This window comes from Saimiri boliviensis, chromosome 19 (assembly GCF_048565385.1).
Source record: "Saimiri boliviensis isolate mSaiBol1 chromosome 19, mSaiBol1.pri, whole genome shotgun sequence".
Classification (NCBI taxonomy): Eukaryota; Metazoa; Chordata; class Mammalia; order Primates; family Cebidae; genus Saimiri; species Saimiri boliviensis.
Window position 1 is genome coordinate 10,238,525 of NC_133467.1, and position 27,531 is coordinate 10,266,055.

The 27,531-nt window shown below is 38.9% G+C and overlaps 1 protein-coding gene across 1 annotated transcript in view; it reads right to left on the reverse strand.

Moving 5' to 3' along the window:
* C19H1orf21 (chromosome 19 C1orf21 homolog) overlaps nucleotides 1-27,531 on the reverse strand; it is a 335,853-nt gene that overhangs the window by 95,886 nt on the left and 212,436 nt on the right. The window contains exon 4 of the mRNA XM_074389972.1: nucleotides 19,844-19,938. Within this exon, the coding sequence (XP_074246073.1) occupies nucleotides 19,844-19,938 (95 nt within the window). The remainder of the gene's footprint in view (nucleotides 1-19,843; nucleotides 19,939-27,531) is intronic.

A 27,531-nucleotide genomic window follows, 5' to 3' on the forward strand; every position in this document is an offset into this window, starting at 1 on the left:
CAAAGTTCTTATCACATAAAGCTGAAGTTGTCTATTTGCTCAAGTAAAATCCTGTATCTTTCTTTTCACATTTCTATCCAAAACATGTAGTGCAGGGTCTGTTGCAAAGTAAACATTCAAGAAATGTTTGTTAATTGAATAATAAAAACTAGAGGAGAAAGAAAGCAGAAAAGAAAGTAGGAACTAAATTAGGTAGCAATCTGTTTTAAAGAATAATCAAAATATGCAAAAATAAAATGGCCTTGAGGTATCATATCAGCAAGAATTAAAAAAATAAAATTCTCATTGCTAGTGCAGGTATCAAGTCTGCCTTTTATCTCAGTGTTGAAATTGGCAGTCTCCATATATTGCTGGTGGAAGGTACCAGGCAATATATGTCCAAAACAATAAAACTATTCATAATCATTAATCGAATGATCCCATTCCTGGAAACTTATCTAAGGAAATAAATCAACAGAAGACAATGGCCATATTTAGGGATATGCTTACACAAGTATTATGTAATACATAATAATGAAAAAACAGGAAATAGACAAATACCCAACAGCAGGATAAAAGCTAAGGAAAATCAATTTGAAGTACTTTTACACATCCATTAAAATTTAACACAATGACTATAAAGGAAAAGAGAAAATGATATAATGATCACCTTGGGAGGCTGAGGCGGGTGGATCACCTGAGGTCAGGAGTTGTACCAGCCTGGCCAACAGGGTGAAACCCTGTCTCTACTAAAAATACAAAAATTAGCAGGGTGTGGTGGTGGGCGCCTGTAATCTCAACACCTCAGGAGGTTGAGGCAGGAGAATTGCTGGAACCCAGGAGGTGAAGGTTGCAGTGAGCTGAGATTGCACCATTGCACTCCAGCCCAGGCCGTCAACAGCGAGACTGTCTCAAAAAAAGAAACTTACATAATGCTAAGACAAAAGTAGAATGGAAATTTATGCAGTTCTGTAAAAACTATTACTTGTACCTGGGCAAAGATGGAAAGCATCTCATAAAAATTCACAAAAATGAAAAATGTGTTGTAATGATAGGACTAGGTATGTCTTTTAAAATCATATTTTAAGGTGCAGCTGCTACAATATGAAATGAGACGGAGGTTGAACATTGGTTCCATACTTTATTAGTTGTACTGCTTTAGATAAGAAGTTTAACTTCTCCGAATTCTGCTTACTCATCTGTAAAAAAATTTTAATTCTACTGCTTTGTAGACTTCATTAACTTAAAATATGGAATAAACACTTATATAGCACTTACTATATACCTGGCACAGTTCTAGGCACTTTACAAATACTAACTTGTTTAATCATCAAAACAATATTTCAACATGATGCACAAAAGGTTCTGGAATCTAGAGTGACAACAGCAGGATAGTACCTTTCAATAGCTTTCCAATGTCCATGGGATAAAACTGTAAATAAAATTAACTGCTAACATTTATTGAGTGTTTGCTATGTGACAAGCATTGTACTAGTGCTTTCCCGACCTTATCTCAGTTAGCCCTTACAACAATCTTGTTAGGTAGTTACTATAAATGACAGTTCTCTGAGGACTCAGGAAACTCGGGCTCAGAAAGGTTAGGTAACATGCTAGTGAGTGACAGAGCCTACATCTGAATGTGGGTTTGTCCGAGTTCACAGCCAGGTGCTTCGTCACAGTAGGACAGTGTGTCCCATTTTATTAGGAGACTATACAAAGCCTTTCGCAACCTGAACCTTACTCCCGGCCCCAACACTCCAGATCTGGGATAGCTCTGGGTGAACACCCTCATCTTTTAAGTCCCTGGCCTCTGCTCCCGCTGTTCCTCACCTGGGCTTCTTAAATACCTACTAAGCCCTCAGGGCTCCTCTCTTCCGTACTTTCTGATGCAGAATCAATTGTTCCCCCATCTGCTGTCATTTAGACACTTATTTGTGCTTACAAGTCAGTACGTAATAGATTATTTTTATGTTTCTTTATCAGCCTGTTTCCTTCAGACTATGAATTTCACAAACGCAAAGACCACGTTTTACACTATTTTGTATGTTGCTGTATTCCTTGTTCTAAGCATAGCTGCCACACGTGATAAGAACCCAACAATTACTTGGTGAATGCACAAACACTTCTGGCATAGAAGATATTCCTATGACTCACTTCCTTCCTTCCTTCTTTCCTTCCTTTCTGGCTCTTTCTTCTTTCTTTTCTTTTCTCAGGGTCTCACTCTGTCACTGAGGCTTATCATCATTTGCTAAGTACAAAGGATGAAGCATCAGGACACGGTATTTCTCTACATTGTTTTTCACAGAGCTTTGCTGCTGAAGCTAGTTTAGCTAAATGAGAGCATAAAGGGGACAACTCCATTAAGAAGGCTTCCCTGATGTTCTAAGTTTGGGTTATGTGTGTATAATATCATGTGTTTACCTGTTAGGCCCATTAACATACTTCATGGAAACTGCCTGCTCACTGGTTTGCCTCCTGCTTCTTAGACAGTGAGCCCCTTAAGGACAAGACTGTGGGTATTACTTATAATATCCAGAACCCAGGACAGAAACTAGCAGCTTCCTTCATTCCTTTCCTTCCCTTCCTTCTTTCCCTTCCCTACCTTCCCTTCCTACTTCCTCCCTTCCATGCAATGGTATAATCATAGCTCATGCAGCCTCAACTTCCTGGGCTCAAGTGATCCTCCCACCTCAGCATCCCATGTAGCCAGGACTACAGACATGCACCACCATGCCTGGCTAATTAATGTTTATTATTTTTTGTAGAGACAGGGTTTTGCCAGGACTTGAACTCCTGGGCTCAAGTGATCTGCCTGCCTCGCTCAGCCTCCCAATGTGCTGGGATTACAGGCATGAGCAACCGAGCCCGGGCTCAGGCTTCTCTAGGTTCTTGATAAGATACTTCAATTTGTTGCATGCTGTATTATGCCAGTACTGGACTTAAAAGACCTCATTGTCTTTTAAAGATGGCACTCCTTGAATTTTGTGCAAAAAATTAAATTAACAAAGAATTTCATTACTGGCCTACTTATGTTGAATCTTTTGGTACTCTTCAATGATTGGGAAATTACTGAAGGCTCTAACTTCATAAGGGATTTCTTTTCCCTTTAAAAACAGAATAGAACCTTTTGAGAAAGGAAGAATGTTTCCTACTTCTTGGCAAATGCACAAAAAGATTCATTTGGTGGTTATTTTCTTGTTCTTTATCTTCAGATCAGTTCTGTGTTGAAGTACTATGAGTAGAAAGCTCAGTTGATAAAATGCCTTCAAAAAAGGAAGGTAAGACATGGGATACAGTGTGTTCATCACCAATTTTAATTGTACTGGCTACTGGGATTACTGAGATGTGCCAAACATTTAGATGATTAGCAGGTTCTTGAGACGAGGGTCACCTAGAGATACACACAGTTTTTCCTCATTAATGAGTGATGACAATTTGTAGTCACATACGCATTTTCACTCTGTCTCTAAGTTCACTTTATTTATTCTTTCTCAAAGTCCAATGACATGAACTAATTTTAACTTGAAAATTAGAAGTTAAGACCAGGGATCTTCTATTTTAAACACAATGATCCAACATTAATCGCCATATTAGGAAACTTTTTAGGAGAATGAAAAATTATTAACATTTATTATACTGTATTCTTAATTACGCTCAAAGATCTGAAATTGGAATTAGAGACCTTATTTTTAAAAATCCTATGGATTATATACAACAGCCCAGTAAAACCTTAGTTTCTGAGGGCCTGTGATATAAACAGAAATCAAGAAAACAAAGAAGAATCATGCTATCTTTCATAAAGTACTCATTATGTGCTGCCATATACTAAGTGTTTTACAAAAATCACTTAGTTTTTCTAAAACAAGAAAACAACCTGGAAAAGTGAAAATCATTATTGTTATTTTGTTGATGAGGGAGCAAAGTTCATGGAGTTTCAGTAAGATCATGTAGTTAGAAAGTCTCTAAGCTAGGTTTAATACCAAAGCCTACTTTTCTCAGGCATATTATGCATGTAAGCCTTCGTCTGAGAAGACTTTATAAACAAAATATTTGTTTTTTGTCTTCCAAGACTGGAGACATTTAGCCTTTTGTGTTTCTGGTACATACAAAGGTGTTTCCCTCAGGACACACAAGGTGGCTGTGTTTGTCAGCTTTTCTTTTAGAACAGAAGTTACATCCATGTGCACAATCCAGGTTTCTGAAGTCAGTGGGACTTCTCATAATGCTTCTCACGTGGAGGGATCCCTACCCACCCTGACATTTAAACAGGTTGGTAGTTATAGAAGATCACAGTTCCCAAAGACCGCCACTGTGGCATCTCCCATTCCCCTTGCTCCTTTGCAATGCAACTTTGTCACTACCCATCAAGAGGTGAAGTCTATTTTTTGCACGCATTGATCTGGGTAGGCTCTGTGACTGATCTGTCTAAAAGATTGGAAGAAGAGTTGCTGCCTCAGTTGTCAGGTGAGAGGTATGATTACCCTCAGACCCTTACCATGCTGTGAGAAGCCCAGGCTATGTGGAAAAGTCACACGTGGACACTGAGCTCTCAACCTTCAATTGGCAGCCCTGTGAGTGAGCTGTCTTGAACACCCAGTCTTATGACAACTGCAGCCCCGCCAACGTCTAAATGCAAGTACATGAGAGACCCTAAGCAGGAACTGTCTAGCCAATGTACAGAACCATATCATACTAATAATAAGGCACTATATTTTGCAATGATTTGTTATATACCCCTAATCAGAACTGTGGTGGTGTTTTTCTTTTAGGGTAAAGCAACTGTTATTTCTTTGAAGTAACTGGGAGTAGTTCTTTAGGGAGACATATTAAGATACCATACATACCTGAAGTGGTTGCTAACCTATGTGTGAAGTCAACAAATTCTCTAGTTGAAGGTTAATCCTAAAAGAATTAATGGACTAGAGAAATTTACCTCTATAAATATCCTATTCAGATTTTGGGCTATTTCTCAACGAACAGGCTGCACTTAAGTGTTATGGCCCAAGGTTCATGCTTTTATTTTTACCCAGAAAACAGAGTAGGTTTTTGAAAAATTATTAGACATATTTGGAGTTAGTTGACCATAAGGTTGTCAAAAAATTGTCACTTTTTAAAGCAATAGCCAAAACACGACTTAGTCTCTGACCAACTTTAGAAAGCTGACAACCTGATTTATGTTTGTATTAGCTGCCAAGTTCTACCCAAGCTAAGAGAGAATTTAGCACTAATGATCCCAAACAAAAGAATAAAATGCTGGGGATGGAAAGATGCTTCAAAAATATCTGTAGGTTTGGTATAAAAGAAACTGTTGTAAAAATCTTTTCTATGGGATGTCAGAAGGCTGGCAAAGAATTAGTCCAAAATTCTCAGCTTCTGAATCTATTGTTTGGTTTTTTTGGGGGGTGTTTTTAACAGTGACCTTAAGGAAGGCAAGATATTAAATCACGAAGAAAATTTCACTAATGTTTAAAACCCTGTATTTACTAACAAGGAGAAGGCAAATATATATCAGAAAACTTTCCACAATAAGGCAAGAATAATTGGTACACTCCATTCCTTGGACAATATGGTTAACTCAACATTTTCTGTCACTGACTCTAACAATAAAATTTGAAAATGACTGCCACTTTCCTAAATAATGGAAATAGTTTCACAACAGTACTTCTATTGTATCCTTTAAAGAACCAAAAAGCCAAAGTAAGTAAGAGAGAGTACTCAGCTCAAAGTCAGTGTTTTCAGAATTCTTACCTCCACAGTAAAAATTAGTACAGTGCTTATGCACGGTTGCCTTTAGTTTTAGTCTCACAGTCTTCATTGATTTCCAAAGTTACTTAGGTTAGCATCTTTGCCTCAGTCTCCTTCAGTAAGGTTATTTCATGTATTTCTAATACTGTTAGATTCTTTTGTCACTGTCTGCATTTTATACTGAGATTCCCCTGGCTTTCACTTTTGTTTGTGTTTTTAACTTAGGTACACTAAATTTCACTCTCATTGCCATAAAGCTCTATGAATTTTGACAATTGCATAGTAGCATGTATCTACCATTACAGTAGCACACAGAATAGTTTCATCACCCTAAACAAACAAACAAAAAATCCCCGTGCTTCACCTACGCACCCTTGTTTTTTGTACAAACCTCTGGAAATCACTGATTTGCTTATCATATCTACAGGTTTGCCTATTTCAGAATATTATGCAAGTAGAATCATACAGTGTATCCTTCAGACTGGCTTTTCTCACTTAGCAATATGCACTTATCCATGCTTTTTCATGGCTTGGTAGCTCATTCCTTCTTATTACCAAGTAATATTCTGCTGTCCGGATGTGCTAGTTCGTCCACTCGTCTCCTGAAGGACATCTGGTGCTTCCAGTTTTTGGTGATTGTGAATAAAGCTGTTATCAACATTCACATAAAGGTTTCTGTATGGTTACAGTTTTCCCAATCAGTTGGGAAAATACCCTAGGAGCACGATTTCTAGACATATGGTAAGATTATGTTTAGCATTGTAAGAAATTCAGATCCATTTTTGTTTAGAAAAAAATTATATTTCTATTTATATTAGGCATAAAAACATAAATGGTTGTTATGGATGGTTATGACTGCTTTTATTTTTTATTCACTTCTGTATTTCCCAAGGTATGTTTTAAAGTAATTCAAGCAAGTAGTATGCTTACACACAGAGAAAGGTTAATTTTTAAAAGTACAATTAGATAAGAAAATAACAGGAGTAAACCAAATCCATTAGCTATGTGTGGTTTACTTTGCCTCACTAGATGGTCATCTCCTGGACAGCAGAAACTGTTTGACTTGAGCTGAAACGTTATGGGCAGTCAGGCATCAGTGTGGACCATCAGAACAAGGTTCTCTGTTCTCGGTCGGCAGTTGGTATTCCCTGCTGTTCCTTCTGGTTTCGTGGCATCTCAGACTCAGAAGCAAAGGAACCCTGGCTTGTATTTGGAAGATCCTGAGCATGTCAGACCTCTGTGCTAATAATGAATCTTCTGCTTTGTTTCTGAGACTAAGCCCTGCCTCACATTCCAGTTCTACTCACCAGATTCCCGTCTCATTTTATGCACTCAACTGTAAAAATCTGAAAAGATGTATTTGCCTAAAATTAACCAAGCTCCCAAGTTATCCAGTTAATAGCAGAAGTTTGCCAATAAATGAGTCTTTGTAGTGTATGATTACACTCGGACAGGAACCAAAAAACTGAGTCATCTCATTACATTTTGGGAAATATTGTTGTTATTATCAATTGTTACTTTTCAAAGAAGGAAGAAAGTTGGCAACTGTTATCATACAGAACACTGAGTAAATAAATTAATCCTGTTATGAACATGAAGCAGGCACTTACAATGGCACCTTCATACACCTATTATCATGTTGACAAGCTAAGCAATATTCCTCCTCCCTCCAAGGAAGATGTATGAAATTTTTATGCCTCATTATTTATTTCTATCTCTTGTGGATGGCAGGAACAAACTCCACTTTCAGAATTACCAAAAACCTTTTAAAAATAAAAATCCTAAGGCTGGTGAATCCTGTATCCCTGTTCATACTGGGTGTTATTTGCTCACAAATGAAGTTGACAGGAAGAGACACTTACCAGAGCCCTGACTCTAGGAAACATGATGGTTGCTATTGATACTCTCACTTCCAGAGCATAAATTATTAATTTTGGGTGAAGCTACCTTACTGAGTTTGCCAACAGATGAGTGAAACTTATATGCTTTGGTTTTATTTTTAGTATCACATAAGGGGTAAGAGAGAAATCTGAACAACCTACAGAAAGTCACACCACTGTGTTATTGTTCTGGGCACTCTAGTAACAGTGGCCTAGCCTTAGGTGGCCCTCTCAATTGTCACTCATTTCCCTGAACTCAGCTGTCACTCAGTGTCCCAATGGGGCCACTTGAATATAAAAAATGCTCATGTTTTAGTTGAGAAAAATAAATCTAGTATCTAAAATGACCAGAGAGATCATACAGGATCAAGCTTTGAAGAGAGCTTCTTTGCACGTTCTACTTAAATATCAGGGTCCTGCTCTTGGAGGAGAGACCAGAAATCTAAAGTATTGTTTATGTTTGCTGTATTTCCAAAAGTTAAACAGGAAAGTTTCAGGGGATAAACTAGATGCTATCCTTTACTGGGCAGGAGGAGGTCAAGAGTAATTATGTTCAACCACTTTTAGAAAGCACCCTGTATCTAAGGAAAGCATGTTTAAAAGCAATCACATTTCACGACAATGCTGGGAAAAGGGAAGTCATTATCAACACCCCAATCTTTAAATTAGACCAACAGAGGTCTGTTCTATCTATTCTATAATTACAAATACTGCAAACTGGCTATACAATGTGACTATTGGTAAACCAGAAATTAATGTGCTGACAATATATATATATATATATATCTCCAACTAGCCAAATAAACACTTCCTAAAGCATTCCATCAGCCTCCCAAACCGCTTCATTATTCATGCCATGTCTCTCAGCCAGGCTCACACTATTCCTCCTGCTTGAAATCCCTTTCCCAATTTCATCTGCCAGTGAAAACCTGGTCTCATTCGAGGCTCTCGTTTCATTCAAGGGCCTCCATTGGAGACTCAGTGAGTTTATCTGTCTCCTCTTGAGTTTCCTGAGAGTTGCAGCTGTGTGTTGTCAATCCTTACACACCTTCCATGCCTGTGCTATGCCTAAATTAGAGTGAGAACAGAGTACACCGAAATATAAATTGATTCAAGAGATATATTGTACTGGAACACTAACACTGTGTTCACCTGAATATGGTCAGCTCAGCGTTGAGCATGTAAAAGCAAAAAAAAAAAAAAAAAAAACATTTAAAACAGGACTGCAGTCATGTAGTTGCTTCAAAAACCACCTGAGTCACTAATTTCTGTGTATGCTGAGATACACTTTAATATCATCCTTTCTTCACAGGAGACTGAAGTGTGATATGAAGATACAACTCTTTCTTCAAGGGAAGTAGGTATTAACTCTTACCTACACCCACAAGTATGTTGTGCCTTAACTTTGTTTCCACTATAAAACAGCAATGAACAGAAATGAAGCCAGATGTCCTTTTAAGCAGCAATAACAATAATCATTATAATTTGTTGAGCTTTATGTTTACAAAGCAGTTTTGTGTACATTATTTTATTCTCCCAATATTCTGTTCCTGAATCAGAAACTTTGCTTCTGTTCAATACTTAAAACTTGGAAGACTGATTTAACAAATCTCTTATCCTTAGAGAATTAAACTCTACTCCAGCTCTACTCTAAATCAAATTACCACAGGGCCAGAATAATCTCTAAGACCTTGAATGTGCTTGGCTCAAGTAACACAAACATGCTAGGATATAGGAAGTCTTCCAAGATCGATGAAGTGGTACCATTCTTCTCTCATACCTTCTACCCCACAACGAACAGAAGAGAATGATGCTGTCAAAACCTTTTCCTGGCTCCTGTGAGCAAAGTTATTCCCTTAGGAAGCCAAAATGTTCAGGTAGATGGTGTCTGAGACCCTGACGCTATTCCTCTAGTTATCTGTCAGAAGTTCAGGCTGATGTCACCATCACATCAGGCACAAGAGAATAAGTAAAGAGACTACTGAGTTAGAACCATGACATCTTTGGGGTGAATCTGATGCTTTAAAATGCTGTTTATTAACCTGTCTCAGAAAGGGTATATTTTATCTAAATCAGGGACCTTGAATCACTATCTTCATTTTAGTTTGGGGAACACCTCAGTCCTCTAGAGGTCCCCCAAACTATGAAGTACCTCCCTCAAGTCCAGAACTCTCTCTTATAATCCATCCTAGCCCCACCCTGTGCTCAAATCTCATCTGTCCCTAGAAGGGGGCAGGTGAGAAGAGTAGTAGTACTTTATATAGCTTGACACTTTTGTCTACTGTGTACCAGTTTCACTCTTGTTGGTTTCTTTTATTCTCAAGTGATAGGAATGTACAAGTGGCTTGGGAAATTGGGGCTATTCAAAGTTGTGGTCTTTTGTATTATTTGGTCTCTAAAAATAATTACTTGACCTTGCATTTAAGAGTGAGAACACAAAGGTAAATAGTCATTTCTAAAATCATCAAGAACAACCTTTAAACAGAAAAGTCAGTTTGCTATTATATTAGCTGCTCTACAGTCATAGGAAAAGTAAACATAGTGCTTATTAAAGAGTTCAAATGGACTTGTAGAGGGTTCCTAAATATGAGAACATCTGTACAAGAATGTATATTACTATAACAAACATTTTGTTAGTGATTTTAAGTTTATAACATTCATTCACGAGACTTTTATTCCTCACAAGCGATATTCTACTAGAGTAATATGATGACTGTGATCTTGAGCTCTTGGCTTTCCTACTGACCTAATGTTATTGAACGGAATTGCAGAATATCCTCTGGTTTACATTTCAGGCTGTCAATCAATCAAATGCTTTGGAGAACACAAGCTCCCTTACAGGGGACTGCTTCAACACAGCTTATTTTGTGGATCAGGGTCACTTCCCAGTTTTCACCGACTGGATGTCACTGCTCCAAAGAGAGCTCATGTGAGCTTCGGAAGCAGTTCATCTGATCAGGGATGCCTCCTAATTTCCAAGTCTTCATTTCTGCAACTGGATGTTGATACAGTTTGTCTCTGTGTCCCCACCCAAATCTCGCTTTGAATTGTACTCCCATAACTCCCATGTGTTGTGGGAGATAACTGAATTGTAGGGGCAGTTTCCTCCATACTGTTCTCATGGTAGTGAATAAGTCTCACGAGATCTAATAGTTTTATCAGGGGTTTCTGCTTTTGTGTCTTCCTCATACTGTCTTTTCCTGCTGCCATCCATGTAAGACGGGACTTGCTCCTCCCTGCCTTCTGCTGTGACTGTGAGGCTTCCCCAGCCATGTGGAGCTGTAAGTCCAATAAAACCTCTGTCTTATGTAAATTGTCCAGTCTCAGGTATGTCTTTGTCAGCAGCATGAAAACAGACTAATCCAGTAAAGATGTCCTGGATGTTTACTGGACATTTAATGGATTGGAGATAAGTAAGGAAGCTCTCATAAACTCCGTAGGCAGGAGGGGGATGCAGTCATGCCTAAAACTTGATTCCACTCTCCTTTTCTCCTAAAGCACATTAAGACATTCTGTTTTGTTGTTTTAATTTTGTCGTAGAATTGTTCTCAGAAATTGATGGCTGTGGAAGTGTGTTTCAAATTAGTCCTCAACTCTATAGATAAGAGTGAAATCAAAAGCTCAACCAACCATGTTATATGTCGTCAAAGAGAAAAGAATCTTTTCATTTATTCAAAGAGACCTGAAAACAGTGAATCAAAAACCAGTGTAGGCTGGGTGTGGTGACTCATACCTGTAATCCCAGTACTTTGGGAAACCAAGGCAGGTGGATCACTTGAGGCTAGGAGTTCAAGACCAGCCTGGCCAACATAGTGAAACCCCCGTCTCTACTAAAAATGCAAAAATTAGCCAGGCGTGGTGGTGCATGCCTGAAATCCCAGCTACATGGGGGGCTGAGGCACGAGAATTGCTTGAACCCAGGAGATAGAAACTGTAGTGAGCCAAGATTGTAGCACTGCAGTCCAGCCTTGGGCAACAAGTTAGACTCAGTCTTAAAAACAACAAAAGCAAACAAAAACCCCAAACTATTGTAATACTTGTAAAGCTAGGAAATACAAAGAAAAAACACCCCAAAAATCCACCATAAAATGGCTTAATATTCTTAAGGGAATATGGCTTGAGAATTACAAATGTTAAAGAAATAATTTTCCTTAATTAATGTCCTTAATATTTTCCTTAAATGATGTTTTATTGCATAGTACGAAGGAACGCTTAAAAATTAAAATGGGAATGTCCTTTATCTGTCAAAATGCTTACTTTAGAGAGGCCAAGGAATCAGAATACTGCCAAGTCTAGGGTAATGTACTTTTAAATCATTTATACGCAAAACTGGTAATCTACGTAAAGTAAAGCCCAGTGATTCTCAAGTCAAACTGTGTTCTAACAGTTTTAATCTGTTACACTTCAGAGAATGACTGAAAACTCACGATATGTAAGATAAGAAGAAAATATCCTAATTTTACTTGCGGATTCCCAAGTACTCAATATTGGACTTTTATTATTATCTCCTTTTTTAAAAATCAATTTTAAATCACACAGTTAATATACTCATATTTTCTTGAAAAAATTAAAAACAATAAAGGATAAAAATCCTCTTTAACCACCAGATGCAATTTTTCTAATCTGTTCCCACCTGACCCAACTCCACTAATAAAAGTAATATGAAAATAGCCAACAATGGCATTTTCTATGCCAGGAAGTCTTCAAAGAGGTTATAGGTATATCTTATTTAATTTTCATAACTTCCCAACAAAGTGGCTCCACTATTCTCCCCATTTTGCAGAGCAGGAAACTGAGCCTTCACATTCTTAGGTTCCCCATTAACTCAGGTATCCACTGTTAGTAATTTTGGGTATATCCACCCAGTTTTTAATCTATGAATACCTAAACATATATGGGTAAACCCACAGAAAAAAAAGTGTTGCTGTTTTATTTTAATAAAACCTTAAATGGCATCATGCTATATACATCCATTCCACATTTGCGTGATTTTTCCACAGCAGTTCATATAATTCTAACTCACTCTTCTTAATTGCTGCCTTGTATAGAGTATAGCTGTACCATTCTCGTATTGACAAGCAGGAAGGTTATTTTCAGATTGTCACTAATATAAACAATGCTGCAGCGAACAAGTCTTGTGCAAGCTTCCTCATGCACATGAGTAGCTGCCTGGGTGGACAGTAAGATCTGGAAGTGCTAGGTTATGGGTGTGCATATTTAAACTTCAACAGATGCTGCTAAACTAGCCTCCAAAATGGTTACCATCAGTATTTGAATACCTATTTTTCTATAATCATGCCAAAATCTGATATTATCAAACTTCAAAATTTTGCCAATCCATTGGGTGAAAATGGGATCATGTTATAATCTGCATTTCCCTGATTACACTAGAAGTGCTATTAGGCAACACCATCCAAACTGGTAATTAAACAATCCAGTGAGTTAAATCGGGGGACATAAATGTGTACATACATATTAAACATAGGATTTTATTTTAAATTACATGAATGTATATTTCCTCTTTTTAGAGACAGGGTCTGGCTCTGTCGCTCAGGCTGGAGAGCACTGGCACGATCAGAGCTCACTGCAGCCTTGAACTCCTGGGCTCAAGCGATCCTCCTGCCTCAGCCTCCAATCCTCCTGCCTCAGCCTGCTGAGTAGCTGCAACTATTGGCATGCACCACCAGGCACAGCTAATTCTATTTTTACTTTCATTTTCATAGAGAGAGAGTCTTTCTATGTTGCCCAGGCTGGCCTCAAAGTCCTTGCCTCAAGTGATTCTCCCACTTTGGAAAGTGCTGGAATTACAGGCATGAGCCACTGCATCCAGCACACTCCCATTTTTTCGTATAGGAATAAGGCTTCTCCTTTAAGGAGGGAACCACTGACCAGGGCTACACATTCACCTTCTGCATTAACCATATCCTTAATGCTCATCTAGGATTCCCTGTTTAGATTTCTTATGTGAAGTGGGAATGTAAGGACCTTGTGAAATAATGTGAGCATGAATTTAATTTAACACCAAGCTTTTAGTAATTCGCCTTCATCAAGACTTTCCAAAGCATTCAATTTAATTTTCACTGAAACAGCTCTTCACATACTTGTGTTTCATTGGCTTACATATTATTTAACTAAATTACATAATTACAACGACATTCAACTAGTATGAACCAGTTTGGGAACCAGCACACCAGCTCTTGGAAAACATACAATTCATTGTAGGAGCAAATGCACAGAGGTATTCTAGTGAATAGCCTACCAGCCATCCAGGCAAACACGCTTTGGCTGCAGCCAGTGTCTTTCAGAGAGAGAGATTTGCTGAGTTGATTAAGAGAGTATCCACTGTTCTAGTGATATGGAACCTATTTTTATACGCTTAACGTGCAATATCCTCTACTGTAAAGCATCTGTTCATTTATCTATTTTTCTAACAGATTGTCTTTTTCTCAATTATTTACATGTTCTTTCTAAATCCCAGACATTAATCCTTTGCCTTTTATTTATCATAAAAATTTCCTCCCGGGATTTTGCCTATCTATAGAATAACTACTTTTTGTAGTTATTCTGCTTTGCAAAAGTATATAATTTCAGTGTAATGAAAGAATGCTTTTTCTTCACAGCTTTTGCTTTTCCTCCCTCTGCTTAGGTTCTAAACATATTCTCACATATTTTTCTCTAAAACTTTGATACAGCAGTCCCTAATCTTTTTGACACCAGGAACCGGCTTCATGGAAGATGATTTTTTTATGGACCAGGGTGAAGAGGCAAGGCAGGAGGTGGCGGGGTTTCAGCATGAAACTGTTCCACCCAGATCATCAGGCATTAGCTTAGATTCTCATACGGAGCACACAACCTAGATCTCTCACATGCACAGCTCACAATAGGGTTTGTTCTCCTATGAGAATCTAATGCGGCTGCTGATCTGACAGGAGGCAGAGCTCAGGTGATAATGTGAGCGATGGGGAACCGATGCAAATACAGATGAAGTTTACCCGTTCACCTGCCTGCTGCTCACTTTCTGCTGTGTGGCCTGGTTCCTAATAGGCCACAGACCAGTACCAGTCCAGAGCCTGGGGGTTGGGGACCCCTGCTTCAATAATTAGTAAGTTTGTGATTACCCAGGTTTCCGATGAGTAACTTGAAGTCTGAAAGTTTTTGATATTTGGCCAAAAGCATAAAGCTAGACATGGTAAAGCTAGGGCCCATATTGGTATTTACCTATGTATACTCTAAAGCAAATGCTACTACTTCACATCACCATCCTTAAGATGGAATTAAAGTCTGAGAGAAGCAAAGTGGAAAATACGACATTAAGCAAATGATGAAAACTGGGATAATGAACATCTTCATATTGTGAGTACATAAATGACTGACATATAAATGATTCATCGATAGCCTCAGAAAACCAGCATGATCTTCTCCATCATGCAGCCCTGATGTCAAGGGGCTCAAGAGACTGCAGGTCTGCAGCAATTTTGGGCAACTACTAGGTATTATGAACTGTTAGGTGCTAGACACCAAAAAGATAAGTTTTTAGCCTCATGAGCTTAAAGTCCAAAAGAGGAACACATATTAAGCAAATTATGCATGGTTATTCCTAAACAGTTGCATTGAGTACTATAAATAACTCAGATGTAATCAGAATGAATAAAGGAGAATCTTAAAAAATGAAGAACCACCAATGATGAGGCCTGCTGTGAGCAAGGAGGGCAGCGGCAAGACAGAAACCAAAGCCTCCTGTGGGCACAGACAACCTAGGGAGGGCCTTGAAGTGGGCCTTGGAGTCTCAAGAGGCTTTCTTTGACCATCATCTCTTTTATTCCTTTTGGCTGCCCCATTTATACCCAAGTGATACGGTCTGGCTCTGTGTCCCCACCCAAATCTCATCTTGAATTGTAATCCCCACATGTCGGGGAAAGGAGCTCATGGGAGGTGATTAAATCACGGGGGCAGTTCCTCCATGCTGTTCTCATGATAGTGGGTGAGTTCTCATGAGAGCTGATGGTTTTATAAAGGAATTTCCTCCCCTTGGCTATGCAGTTCTCTCCCCTGCCACTATGTGAAGAAAGATGTGTTTGTTTTCCCTTCTACCATGATTGTAAGTTTCCTGATGCCTCCCTGGCCATGTGGAACTGTGATTCAATTAAATTCTTTCTTTATAAATTACCCAGTCTTGGATATGTCTTTAAAGCAGCATGAAAATGGACCAACATATCAAGCATTCAGCCATCAACTTGACCCAAATGTATATTTATAGGCCCAACTATGTCTATTCATTCATTCTTCTGTTCATTCAAGCCAACAAAAACATTCTGAACACCTGGCATGTCCCAAGCAATGCTGCTGAGCTGACACACCATCATTCCCATCTCTTGACTAGAGTTCTCCACATCAATGTTCTACAAGTTCCTAAAGCTCTGTTTGCTCAAAACCAATCTCTGTTTTCACATCATACTTTGAATTGTGTTCATTTAGGTCACATGCCTTCTATCTGCTATCAGAAAATAAGCTCCCAAGGTGGGGGTTATTCTGATGTGCTTTTTGTGTCTCCCAGATAATGTGACTGCCTAAGAATCTAGGAGACACAGGTGAAGTTCTATTACTGCACTTACTACGTTGCTGTATGATCCATGTCTTAACTTCTTCTTTTGTGCACTATATTTTGAACTTTTTAAGGATTAACAAGAATAAATAATTAATGGATGGATGGATGGGTGGATGGATGGATGGATGGATAGATGGATGGATGGGTACCTTATATTTTTCTCAAACACAGTCTTCCTACTGATTTCACCATATCATTGTGGTCACCACTTATTCTCACCATGACCAACCCACCATCTTTCCAGGGCGTCTCAATCTTGATATTACCATTATCTCCTGATTCACTGGTCTTATTATCTAATGAGCTGTCAAATCTTGTTGCTTCCACTTCTGCAGCCTTACCCAAATCTTTTCTATTCTCCCTGTCAACACCTTGGTTCAGATTTACTGCCTCTTGAAAAAATTATTGTGACTAGTCTCCCATTTTGGCTCCCCAAACCAATCCATATTACACCAGCTGTTACCACATGAACTTTCCCACACTGTAATTCCATCCTGCCAATCCCTGGTTTATGAACACTCAAAGCCTCCCTTTAATCCACTGCATCAATTTTAGAGCACTCAGCTGGATATCAAGGCTCTGTACATTACTCCATCTTTCTAATCTCCTACTGCTTCCCTACTGATACCTACTTCTGTTCTCTGCCATTCTCCAACCAAAATGACTATGTGCTTTTTACTAAATATATCTTATGTTTTCCACCTGTTACTTCTGCTTGGGCATATGTCCCCAATTCCATACTTTGAAGCTCATCATAGATGTCAGCTTTTTCATGAAGTAGATCCTGATACAACAGACAAGTTCTCTACCTCCTTTGAATATCTGCAGCTCTTTGTATTTCCTTCTTAAAGTTCAATCTCAGCGTGTTTTACTTAGTCATTTGGTACCTATCTTGCCCACTGCAATACAAGCACCCTGAGGATCAGTGGTTTCTTTCTTTATCTGTTTCTCTGCAGAGTCTAGTGCAAGTGCTTTGCGAGAGGCAATCAAACATTTGTCGAACTGAATGAAACTATACTGTAAGCTCCTTGAAGACTGACTTTAAGTACCCTGTGTCTCTCAAAACCTAGTAAGTGTTCTGTACATAACAGGTACTCAAAACATACTTTTTACATAATTTTATGGTTCCATGGTAAAGTTTTTAAAGGTACATCTAACATTGGCATCAACCTAAAGTATTCGTTTAGAAACCTCTCACCAATTAACATAAAGGAAAACTGAAAGTAACCTGATTTTAACACTCTTGATTCTTTCCTTTTGTTTTGTGTGATGATGCCTAACTCTTACAGATGCTTATCATGTGCCAAGCACTGAACTTGAAGTCTTACAACTGTCATCTCATGCAACACTCACAACAGGACTATGAGGACATTGTTTTTTTTTCTCATGTGGTGGGTGGGAGGTTTAGAGAAATAAAAATCTTGATCCTACAGTAAGCAAGTGGCAGAGCTGAGACTGGAACCCCTGTCCTCACCATCCTGCCATACTGCCTTGGTTGTGTTTGCTGAGCATGCAACAGTATGAGTTTAAAGAAACTTTTAAAAAACACTTTGACCTACATCTTAATATCATTCTTTGAAATGTAAGAACTTCTTGACACTTGAGTGTTTTTTATTTAAAAAAAAAAAAAAAGAATTGTTAAATCTATTTCATCCACTTTCCAGTGTTAAGCTTCAAGTTTAGGAGGCTATTAGTATTTTCTCAAATCATGTGTATAGTCAATACTTGATCATGTCCCCCAAAGGATGGAGTAGGTAACAAAGACAACAAACTATCAGGTAACTTAACAGTCACTTAATTTTGGAAAACAGTCTAGGAATTTTGGATCAAAGACAGCCATTTACTTTCCATTCCCCATGCAAATCTTTACACACTTGAAAAATTCTATTGGGAGCCTGGACACTGGCTGGCTGGCAGAGCAAAGGGGTGAGGTTTGTCACAGATAATCCACAAATAAAGAATGACCAGACATTTCTCTCTTTTCAAATCCCTATTCAGTCTGATTCTGACCACAATGCTGAAAAAGAATACACCAAGCACCAAGTCGTTGACAGATTGCAAAACTGAGAGAGAAGGAAAAGGGTTATACTGGTCCTAAATATGAAGAAAGCAGGCTGAGAAAACTCATCAACTATAAAGGTGCTGCTTCTTTGGTTCCAGAGATACAAGCATGTGAAGCAGAGACACACGTTGGTAGAATCAAGGAGAAACCACTGCCAGACTACTCACAAGTAGCTCTCTAGCCTCTATAGTAAATATTATTACTAAAATGAGATTTATAACTCAACCTGGAACTCTATCAAGGAAGGAAAAACTCCATTATTTAGTAAAATAAAGTAGAAACATGATGACTGATGTTTCAATGCTCAGGTCTTTGATTTATCCATTCAAAGCAAAATAAACCCCATGTAGACCATCTGGTAATATTAACTTTTAGTATTTAGTCATAGCTACTTTCCTGGAATTAAGTATTAATGATAAAATACATTATTACTGTAGACATAATGAATCTGTGTCTTAAGTAATACTTTAAAATCCAAATCCCATTTATGAAGCAAAACTTCATTACCTAAATGTTCATTCCTTTAAAATGATCTAAAAACATTCGCTTGTGGATACTTCAGTATTTCAAAGTCATAGATCATATGTTCAGAAGAGAATTAGGGAAAAGAAACAGCCTCCAATATTCACAAATGTGTAATGGAAAATGACAGCCCTAAATACTCATGTGCACTGCTTATTATTCTGCCAATTCCTCTCCTGCAGCAGAAGTCATTAAAAGAAAAACAAAGCACATCATTAAAAAACGAGTTTAAGTCAAGTGAAAGTATTGTATGACACTGCAAGCTTCTTAAACAATACATTTGAACTCAATAATGAAAAAAACAAATATAGGTAATGCAAAATAAAATATAAACAATAAAAACAATTTTGCTCTAATACAACTGAGTAAATACATATTCTTAACAATTTGCAACTGCTTTTAAGAAATCATCTATATTCTAATTAGCTAATGTTTTTATGGATATGGGATGTTAAGATGGAATGTGTATACTGGTTCCTACTCAAAAAAGAGATTCCTGACTTCCTATTTCAGATCCTCGCAATTCTCACATAAACTCAAAACTCGTAATACCTTTAATATTGTGAATATGAAGTACTGACTCTCTGGAGAAAGACTTACCTTGAAGTGAATTGCTTTTCCTTTAAAAATGACCTTTTATTTCTTTGAAAAGCAACTTTGTCCACATTACATCTCAAGAAGAATGAAACAACCATTCATCCTGATTTGGATAGGAGTAAAAAAGGTAGAGAAAAACAAAACTCATACAATCCTCCCCTCACAAATCTCAATCCTACTTCATGATTTTTCCCTTAAATTTAGCTATTTTAAAACACTAGTAGTTTTGCTATATTTTCCCTGGAGCATTCCCTATCAAGATTAAAGAAGGGCTTATTCGGAGACAAACAGGATACAGCAGTCATGGTGCAGCTTCCAGGCAAGCTATAAATAGCTGCAGCATTTTCGAGAAATCTTGTGCCAGTGTGTAAGTTGCAGTTAAAACATGCAGTGCGGATTTTATTACAATGGTGTCACCAAAATTCATTGTTAAGTGAGAAATTCAATTCTTACCAAGTTTTCTTGGTTCCTGGCTGCTATTTTCTGCTCTTCTTCTGCCCCACTTTTCATGTATTTGACCTCTTCCACTGGTTTGATCCTATACTCGTCTGAGTACCAAAAAAAAAGAAAACATATTTTATAATTTTTTCCCCAATAGTAGCAAAGTGTCAATCAGAAAATCCCAATAGCATACTTTGCTAGACCCTTTAGCCTGTGGCCTTCATATGTGGTTCATTTGGAAGAAGCTTAACCAGGCATCTTTGGATATTTTTATGAGGCTCTCTCCTCTGCCTGCTGGAAAAAAGCTCAGCACCATGAATGCAGGTAATCAAAGTGTCACTACTGCCTGGTCCTTCCACAGAGAGCAAATATTGCAGAGGAAACAGGATATTCCATCTCTAAAGACTTTTGGAAATGTATGTTACAGTAGGACGTATCACAGGATTGTCTGATAAGATTCAAGAGAATATTTTTATTCTTCCCCAAGAGAATATTAGTCCAAAAAATGCTAGCAATTTTCACTGATATATTCATTCTTTAATTTCTCTTTGGAAAAAAACAGAGTAAGACTAAAGAGTTATATTGATAAAGAGAAACAACTGAAGAATTGAGATTTTGTCTTTCAGTGATCCCTATATTAAATTTTAGCCATCTGCAATGATTTCACATTAAGTATATATTATATATTTATTTCATACACACACACACGCACACACTTTAATTCACTCTCTCTGTAAAGTCAAATGCATGAAGAGCTATTATACCTAATAGATCAAATGGGTAGGTATTGCACTCAAGGCTGGAGAGTATAGTGGGACGTGGATGGGACCCCTAGTCTCCGCAACAGCCCCAATATCACACAGATCCTGATATCAATACACATCAAACAACAAACTCAGGAAAACTTGCAGCTTAAGTTCACCAGAATAATGATCACCATGATGACATTTCCATCAGATTCCTGTCAACAGGAAATGACTGGAGCATATGAAAGTCAAAAATAGGTGTGACTCTGAATCCTTCTTAATCCAATTTGTGGGAAAAAAATCACAGAAATTGTGAAATTAGAAAATATCATCAACCAACAAATTGACGACTGCCTGGCATAGGTTATGGAGCAATGTCTGACTATAGGGACCACCTGAAAGACAGCTACCACTAAGAGAGTTTATATTTCAGTTCAGGAAGTTGCAATATATTTTCTTATTAACTATGATTAAATGGCTACAAAGACGATTATATAATTTCTTTCCTTAGTATCTATAACAACACTTTCTAATATAGGTTCAGGTTTCCTCATTACCCCTTAACGCACAACTCCCAAAGATATTCAGGACATTATACAGCATAGTATATAAAATATAGTAACATTTCTGCAAGTAATTATGCTGTTCAAATGTTTCTCAAAATTATCATTCTTATGAATGTAATACATTTGCATGTATCTGAATAAAGACTTCATGTTCACTGCTAAGCCAACTGTTTTTTCCACCTGACAATTCAGTCATTATTGATTCTATCTTTTTGTAAAGACATTAGAAAGACTAGTGTGAGGTTCAGTAATGAGCCCTTTGGGAATACCAGGTCCTAAATGCATTAACAAGTTAATTAATAGATTCTGATCCACAATTACAACACAAAAGAATTTTACATTCCAACTTGGAATTTAGAAGAGACACTAACACTGACAAATTGGATGAAGGATTATTTACTGAGAAGTTGGGAAAACAATTGTTAATTAAAAAACAGAAGACACTGACAAATTTGCCCCCAGTACAATTACACAGAGATAAGACTAAAAGTTAAAAAAAAAAAAAGGTAAAAATGGGCCTCCCTAACTTCAGTTTGGGACATTAGTATTTATAAATCCTGGTGGACTGAGATAATTACTATTAATACCTTTTCTTTTTTTTTCTTTTTTTTTTTTTTTTTAGACAGAATCTCACTCTGTCACCCAGGCTGGAGGTTGGAGTACAACAGCATCATCTTGGCTCACTGCAACATCTGCTTCCCGGGTTCAAGCGATTCTCCTGCCTCAGCTTCCCAAGTAGCTAGGATTACAGGTGCCCACCACAAAACCTCGCTAATTTTTTGTATTTGTAGTAGAGACAAGGTTTCACCACATTGGCAGGCTGGTCTTGAACTCCTGACCTCAGGTGATCCACCCGTCTCAGCCTCCCAAAGTGTTGGGATTACAAGCATAAGCCACCTGCCCAGCCTACTATTAATAACCTTTAACTGAACTAAATTGTGAACTTAGTTGCTATTTGTGAATTTCTTATTATTTAACTACACATAATACTGATAGGTATTGATAGATACTCATATATATATTTCTTAACGTATCATAAGTGAATTCTGTGATTTTTTTTTTCCATAGGATGCGGAAGAGGGTAACATTTTCAGACCTAAGCAGAACCTTCTGAAAGACCCAGATGGCCCTTTGCCCACTGCATGGTGAAGGTTTCTCCTAGGGAGGAGATGCCCTGGCCTTGCCCATTGTCATCTCCCATCTGCCAAGCCACAGACTAGAGCAGATGTATTCCGAGCAGCCTGGTGACGTTCAGTCTTCATTTTCTTACCCCTCCAGGGAACACAACTGAATTGAAGGTAGTGGACAAACTATCACTATTTTTCAATATGTTTCTCCAATGAAATGGAAAAGCTACTGGCTACATGACTTTCGAAGCAGCATTATTCTAAACATAGGCATTTTAAAAAAAATCAAGACAGAATCCCCACTAATTTAGACAGAAGATAGGCTTTAACATGTCATTAACCACCCTGGCTGGCTTGCCAACGTGGTGTTAAGAGGAACACATTAGGACTGGATACAAAAGAAGAGAAAACAAACAGCCATGACTACAAAGCCAGACCTATCATTATTACTTACACAACATACCGCACAAAATCTCTCATGGTATAAAACAAGAAAAGCCGGCAAGACCCTTCAATAGGCCACAATTTGTACAAAGCAAACCCTTAAAAATGGTCTGTGACATTCTCAAAGGCTGGTGCCGGGAATAAAGATGCCCATCTGGAAACAGACATCCCATCAGCAAATGCACCACACATTCCCAAGGCAAGGAAGCCATCAGGAACGCCCTACCTCACCAACCGGCCTCTGAGTGAATGAAGTGTTTTGCATTACGACAGTAAAACAATCACTACGAAATCCAGTTTTCCTTTTGTTGAAGGCATGGAGGATTAACTTGAGACTTTAGGCTTCCTTTATCAGAGCCCATACTGGAGGGAACTGGGGACGGCCACTGTTCCAGCCAGAGGGCCCTGGCAGCAGAACAACGGGCCGACTGGATGAAGAGCAGGGAGAAGCAGGGCCCATCTTCCTCCAGCTCCCCCCAGCTCCCTTGCACCTGTTCACAATTTTTCTTTCCTTCCTGTTGATCTCGTCAGGTGGCTTATTAAAATGCACGTCGGGAACAGTAGGCTGACTCCCTGTTCCCTGCATGTAAACAGTTGCGGGCTGTGCTAGTCAAAATAGATCTGGGGTAAAAGCAATGCCTGGGTGATATTTTTAGCGTTTTATTCCTCAGACTACATCCAAGAGGGCTGGGACTGTTTGGTGACATTGATCAAAAGAAGACTAGGGGAGAAGGTGTCAGAGTAGATTCAAATTTTCATCGTTTTAGAAAACCTAAGATCCTGGGCCGGGCGTGGTGGCTCACACCTGTAATCCAAGCATTTGGAGGCCAAGGCGGGCAGATCACCTGAGGTCGGGAGTTCAAGACCAGCCTGACCAACATGGTGAAACCCTGCCTTAAAAAAAATAAATAAATAAAGAACAGAACAGAAAAAGAAAACCTAAGATCCTTTCTGACCTCAAACAGTAGTGGGTACAGGCTGCTTCTGCCTCTTCTCCTGCTTCTCCCTTGAATACGTACATCTATGAACATTTTTAACTTTTTAATAATCCAGATATGCCAAACTCACTCCAGCAACCATTTATCTAGTTTCCCTTAAAAGTCAGTTTTATTCATTATAAAGGTAACCTTGTAGCAGACCTTCTATCTGCAAAGCTTGGGAGGAATGAGGTCTGGCCCATGAGTTCTAGGAGGGTTATCTCTACTGATAACAAAATGCTTGGATAGCACAGAGGGCCAAGGCCTTCATGTCCCACGAGTGATCCTCAATCATTTGGAACTGTGTATCTAGAAAAGCCAAAGATCTGCTTGGAAGTTAAGTTAAGGCATTTTCCGACAGTAAATGTACTTGAAAGTCAAACAAAAAACAAAAAGGCTCCCAGTATTTGAATGGTTTGCACTTCAAAGTGCCTTTCTGCATAGAGCATGTAAAAGAAAAGATGTTTTTATTTCCAGGATATTCTATGAAATCCATGTAATTTAATGCAGCCAAGCCGTGTCTTTAAGAGTACCAACACCTTGGTACTAGGTCCTGAGAGAAGGAAATTATGTGATCCATCCAGGCAGGCAGAGAAGGAGAAAGGAAACATTTCTTTCTTTTTTCTTGGATGTAAGGCTTGAACTGTGCCAGTATTTCAATCAGGCAAAGTGTGAACTTTGATGTCAAATAATCTCATCTTCTAAACCCATCTTAAATCTCCCTGGAAAGCCCAATAAGCCTCCAAGGCCTTCTGCGGCTTTCCTGACCCTTCCTCAGTCCCTTCCCCGACCTCTTTTGTAACCTTCCACTAAGACATGTCCAGAGGCCATTTTTCAAACTTGTATCGTCTCAGACTTTCTTTCATGCCAACCAAAAGATGATTCTTATTAAATCAGAAATCTCTGATTGGTGTAATTCTAAGAGACGGAATACAAAGGGGAACAACTGAGGCTGCACAGGTGCGGACTGCGGAATGGGAGTGGGGTGCGGGGTCCACAGTTACTTCTTAAGGCAGGAAAGTCACCATTGGGCAAGCCAGCCTTACCCAGCCATTATTCTTTTTGGGGTTTGCTGAGCTTTTGGGATCCGTGGATTGCCACCTTTAACCAAATTTGCAAATTTTTTAAAGCTATTATTTCTCCTCCCTCCTTCCCTTCACACAGATGGTAAACGGTGGTGCCAGGTTGAGAACCCAGGCGATGTGACTCTGGAAGTCCACATTAACTACTATGCCATTGTGCTATGCTTTTAAAACTGTCTCATCTCGCCTATCAAACTAATTTCCAAAATACAGTTTTGTGTTTCTTAATTGCGTAGCTAGCAATAGGTCAGAACCGAATACATCTTTGTTGGGTTGAACACAGGTTTGCTGCAAACAGGAATTAAAAGAGCAGAGAAGAGTGAAGACGTCAATCACTTCAGCATGGCTAACTACGGTTTACTTCTACAGTGTCCTCGTCTGGAAGGGGTATACTCAGTACAGTCTGAGTACCTAGGTGCTGGGCTCTGTCGTAAGCAATGCGGGGATGTGGAGGAGAGGGGATGGCGGACAGCAGGGAGGGCCCAAGGAAAACCAGCTGTCTTAAGGGGAAGACTAATGCTCTGAGAATCCATCTTCTACTTGACTGACCACAGATAATCTGACTGACTCTAAATTTGGTAAACTTAAACACAGTGACTCAGCTGAAGGACCTCATATACCACTATCAATTCCCTGAGTCAGGCAGTCCCTTAACGGTAACTACTGTCCTCACTAGTAGAAAGTGATTTAGTCAGTTCCAGTGTAACAGTCATTATTAAGCAACTTTCAGGGTAGTTATAAATTCCCTAACAAGAAGTTTTGGTACACTTAGTATAAAATATTCTCAGTTCCTTCCAGAGTTTGCTTCAAATTAACCTAATAAAGGCAAACATTTCAAAATAAGATTGTGTGATACATCTCTTTTTTTTTTTTTTCCCCCTGAGATAGTGTCTTACCCTGTTACCCAGGCTGGAGTGCAGTGCTATGATCATGGCTCACTGCAACTTCCATCTCCCGGGCTCAAGTGATCCTCCCACCTCAGCATCCTGAGTAGCTGGAACCACAGGTGTGTACCATCATGCCTGCCTAATTTTTGTATTTTGTAGATGCAGGGTTTCGACATGTTGGCCAGGCTGGTCTCAGACTGCTGGACTCGAGCAATCCTCCCACCTCAGCCTCCCAAAGTGCTGGAATTACAGGTGTAAGCCATCATGCCTGGCCATGTTAATGTCTAATAATCTAAAAATATGAGTTGTTGAAAGTAACAAGCAGGAAAAGTATGTCATTAAACTTTAAGTTTGTAAAGACGAAACATGAGGGGGGTCTGACCACTGCATCTCTACTAGGGGAAGTATAAACACTGCACGTATCTGTACCTATCCCTGATGATACCTCATAATCCAAAAATGTTAATGTTACTAAGACAGCAATTCTCATATGCCTTTTCTATCTTATTCACTAGTGAAATCTAATGCTTATTTACATTTAGACCAGAGGGAAACAGAAAACCAGAGACAAAAGGCCTTGTAGTGGTGCTTATCATTGCCTTGATGGTTGCTATGGTTTGAATGTTGATGTTCCCTCCAAAATTCACGTTGAATTTAATTCCCATGACGGTGGTACTGAGAGGTGGGGTGATTAACCACCTCTGGCAGGTGATTAAGTCATGAGGGCTCCCCCATCATGAATGGGCTTGGAGCCCCTTGTAAAAGGCCTTGCAGAAGTGCATTTAGCCTGCTTGCCTTCTGCCTCCTGCCATATGAAGGCACAGGTGGGCTCTCATCAGATATAAAACACTGCACCTTGGTCTTGGGCATCCCAGCCTCTAGAACTACGAAAAATGATTTTCCATTGTTTGCAAATTATCCCTTCTGTGGTATTTTGTCATAGCCGCACAAATGGACTAATACAGTAGTATAAGACTCATCTCAGTGCAGCCTCCTAATAGAGGGTATTATCATTTTGTAAAATATGTAATAAATTGGAAGAGGAAAATGGTATCTAATTTTTATTTTTGTTTAATGTTTTAAAATTTACTGGTGACACTGGATACTTTTCCCATGCACTGATCATTTATTTGTATTTCTTTATTTGTGAAGTGTCTCTTCATATCCTTTGCCCTTTTTTTCTTATTAGAGGCGTGGCATTTTTCTTATTGACTGCTATGAACTCTCATAAATCACACCATTTTATGGGCACACTTCCGGTCCAAAAAGGTCTGAGCAAAAATACCTCTTGATTTTAGTCCAGACGTAAAGATGGAAGAAACTATCTGCTTTCTGTCCTTGAGTCAAGGGCTGGGCGCTAAGCCTTGCTAACCTTTCTGTGTTTCTTCTTTACTTCAACCACACGTATAAAGCACCTACTGTATGCCAAAGACAACGCTCAGCCCTGGAGTTACCTCTAAGAAAGGAAGCAGTCAGTCCTTTTTGTAGAAGAGTTAATGACCCATAGGAGAGGGTGTAAGAGAATAAGAGTAGTGTGTACAGTTTTTATGGGCATGAAAAGCAAATGTGGGGGGTAGTGGTTATAAGAAAAGAAAGGAGAGACCCCTGACCAAGGCTATGCAGCGTCTTGGAGGATGTGACAGATCTCAGTACGAAGGAGTCAGCCTCCATTCTGAAGGTGATACGGCCTCCCCGGTCAGTGTCCAGGCACTGAAGCTGCCGTTACGGGCTAAGCCTCTTTCCTTTGGCCTGTCCTCAAGCATCTCCTCTGTAGAGATCCTAACCAGCTGAATCCAGAGCTTTCTGCCTCTCTCTGAAAAAAGGCAAAGGTGGAATTTATTAATACATCCTGAGATGGACCAGTCTGTTGA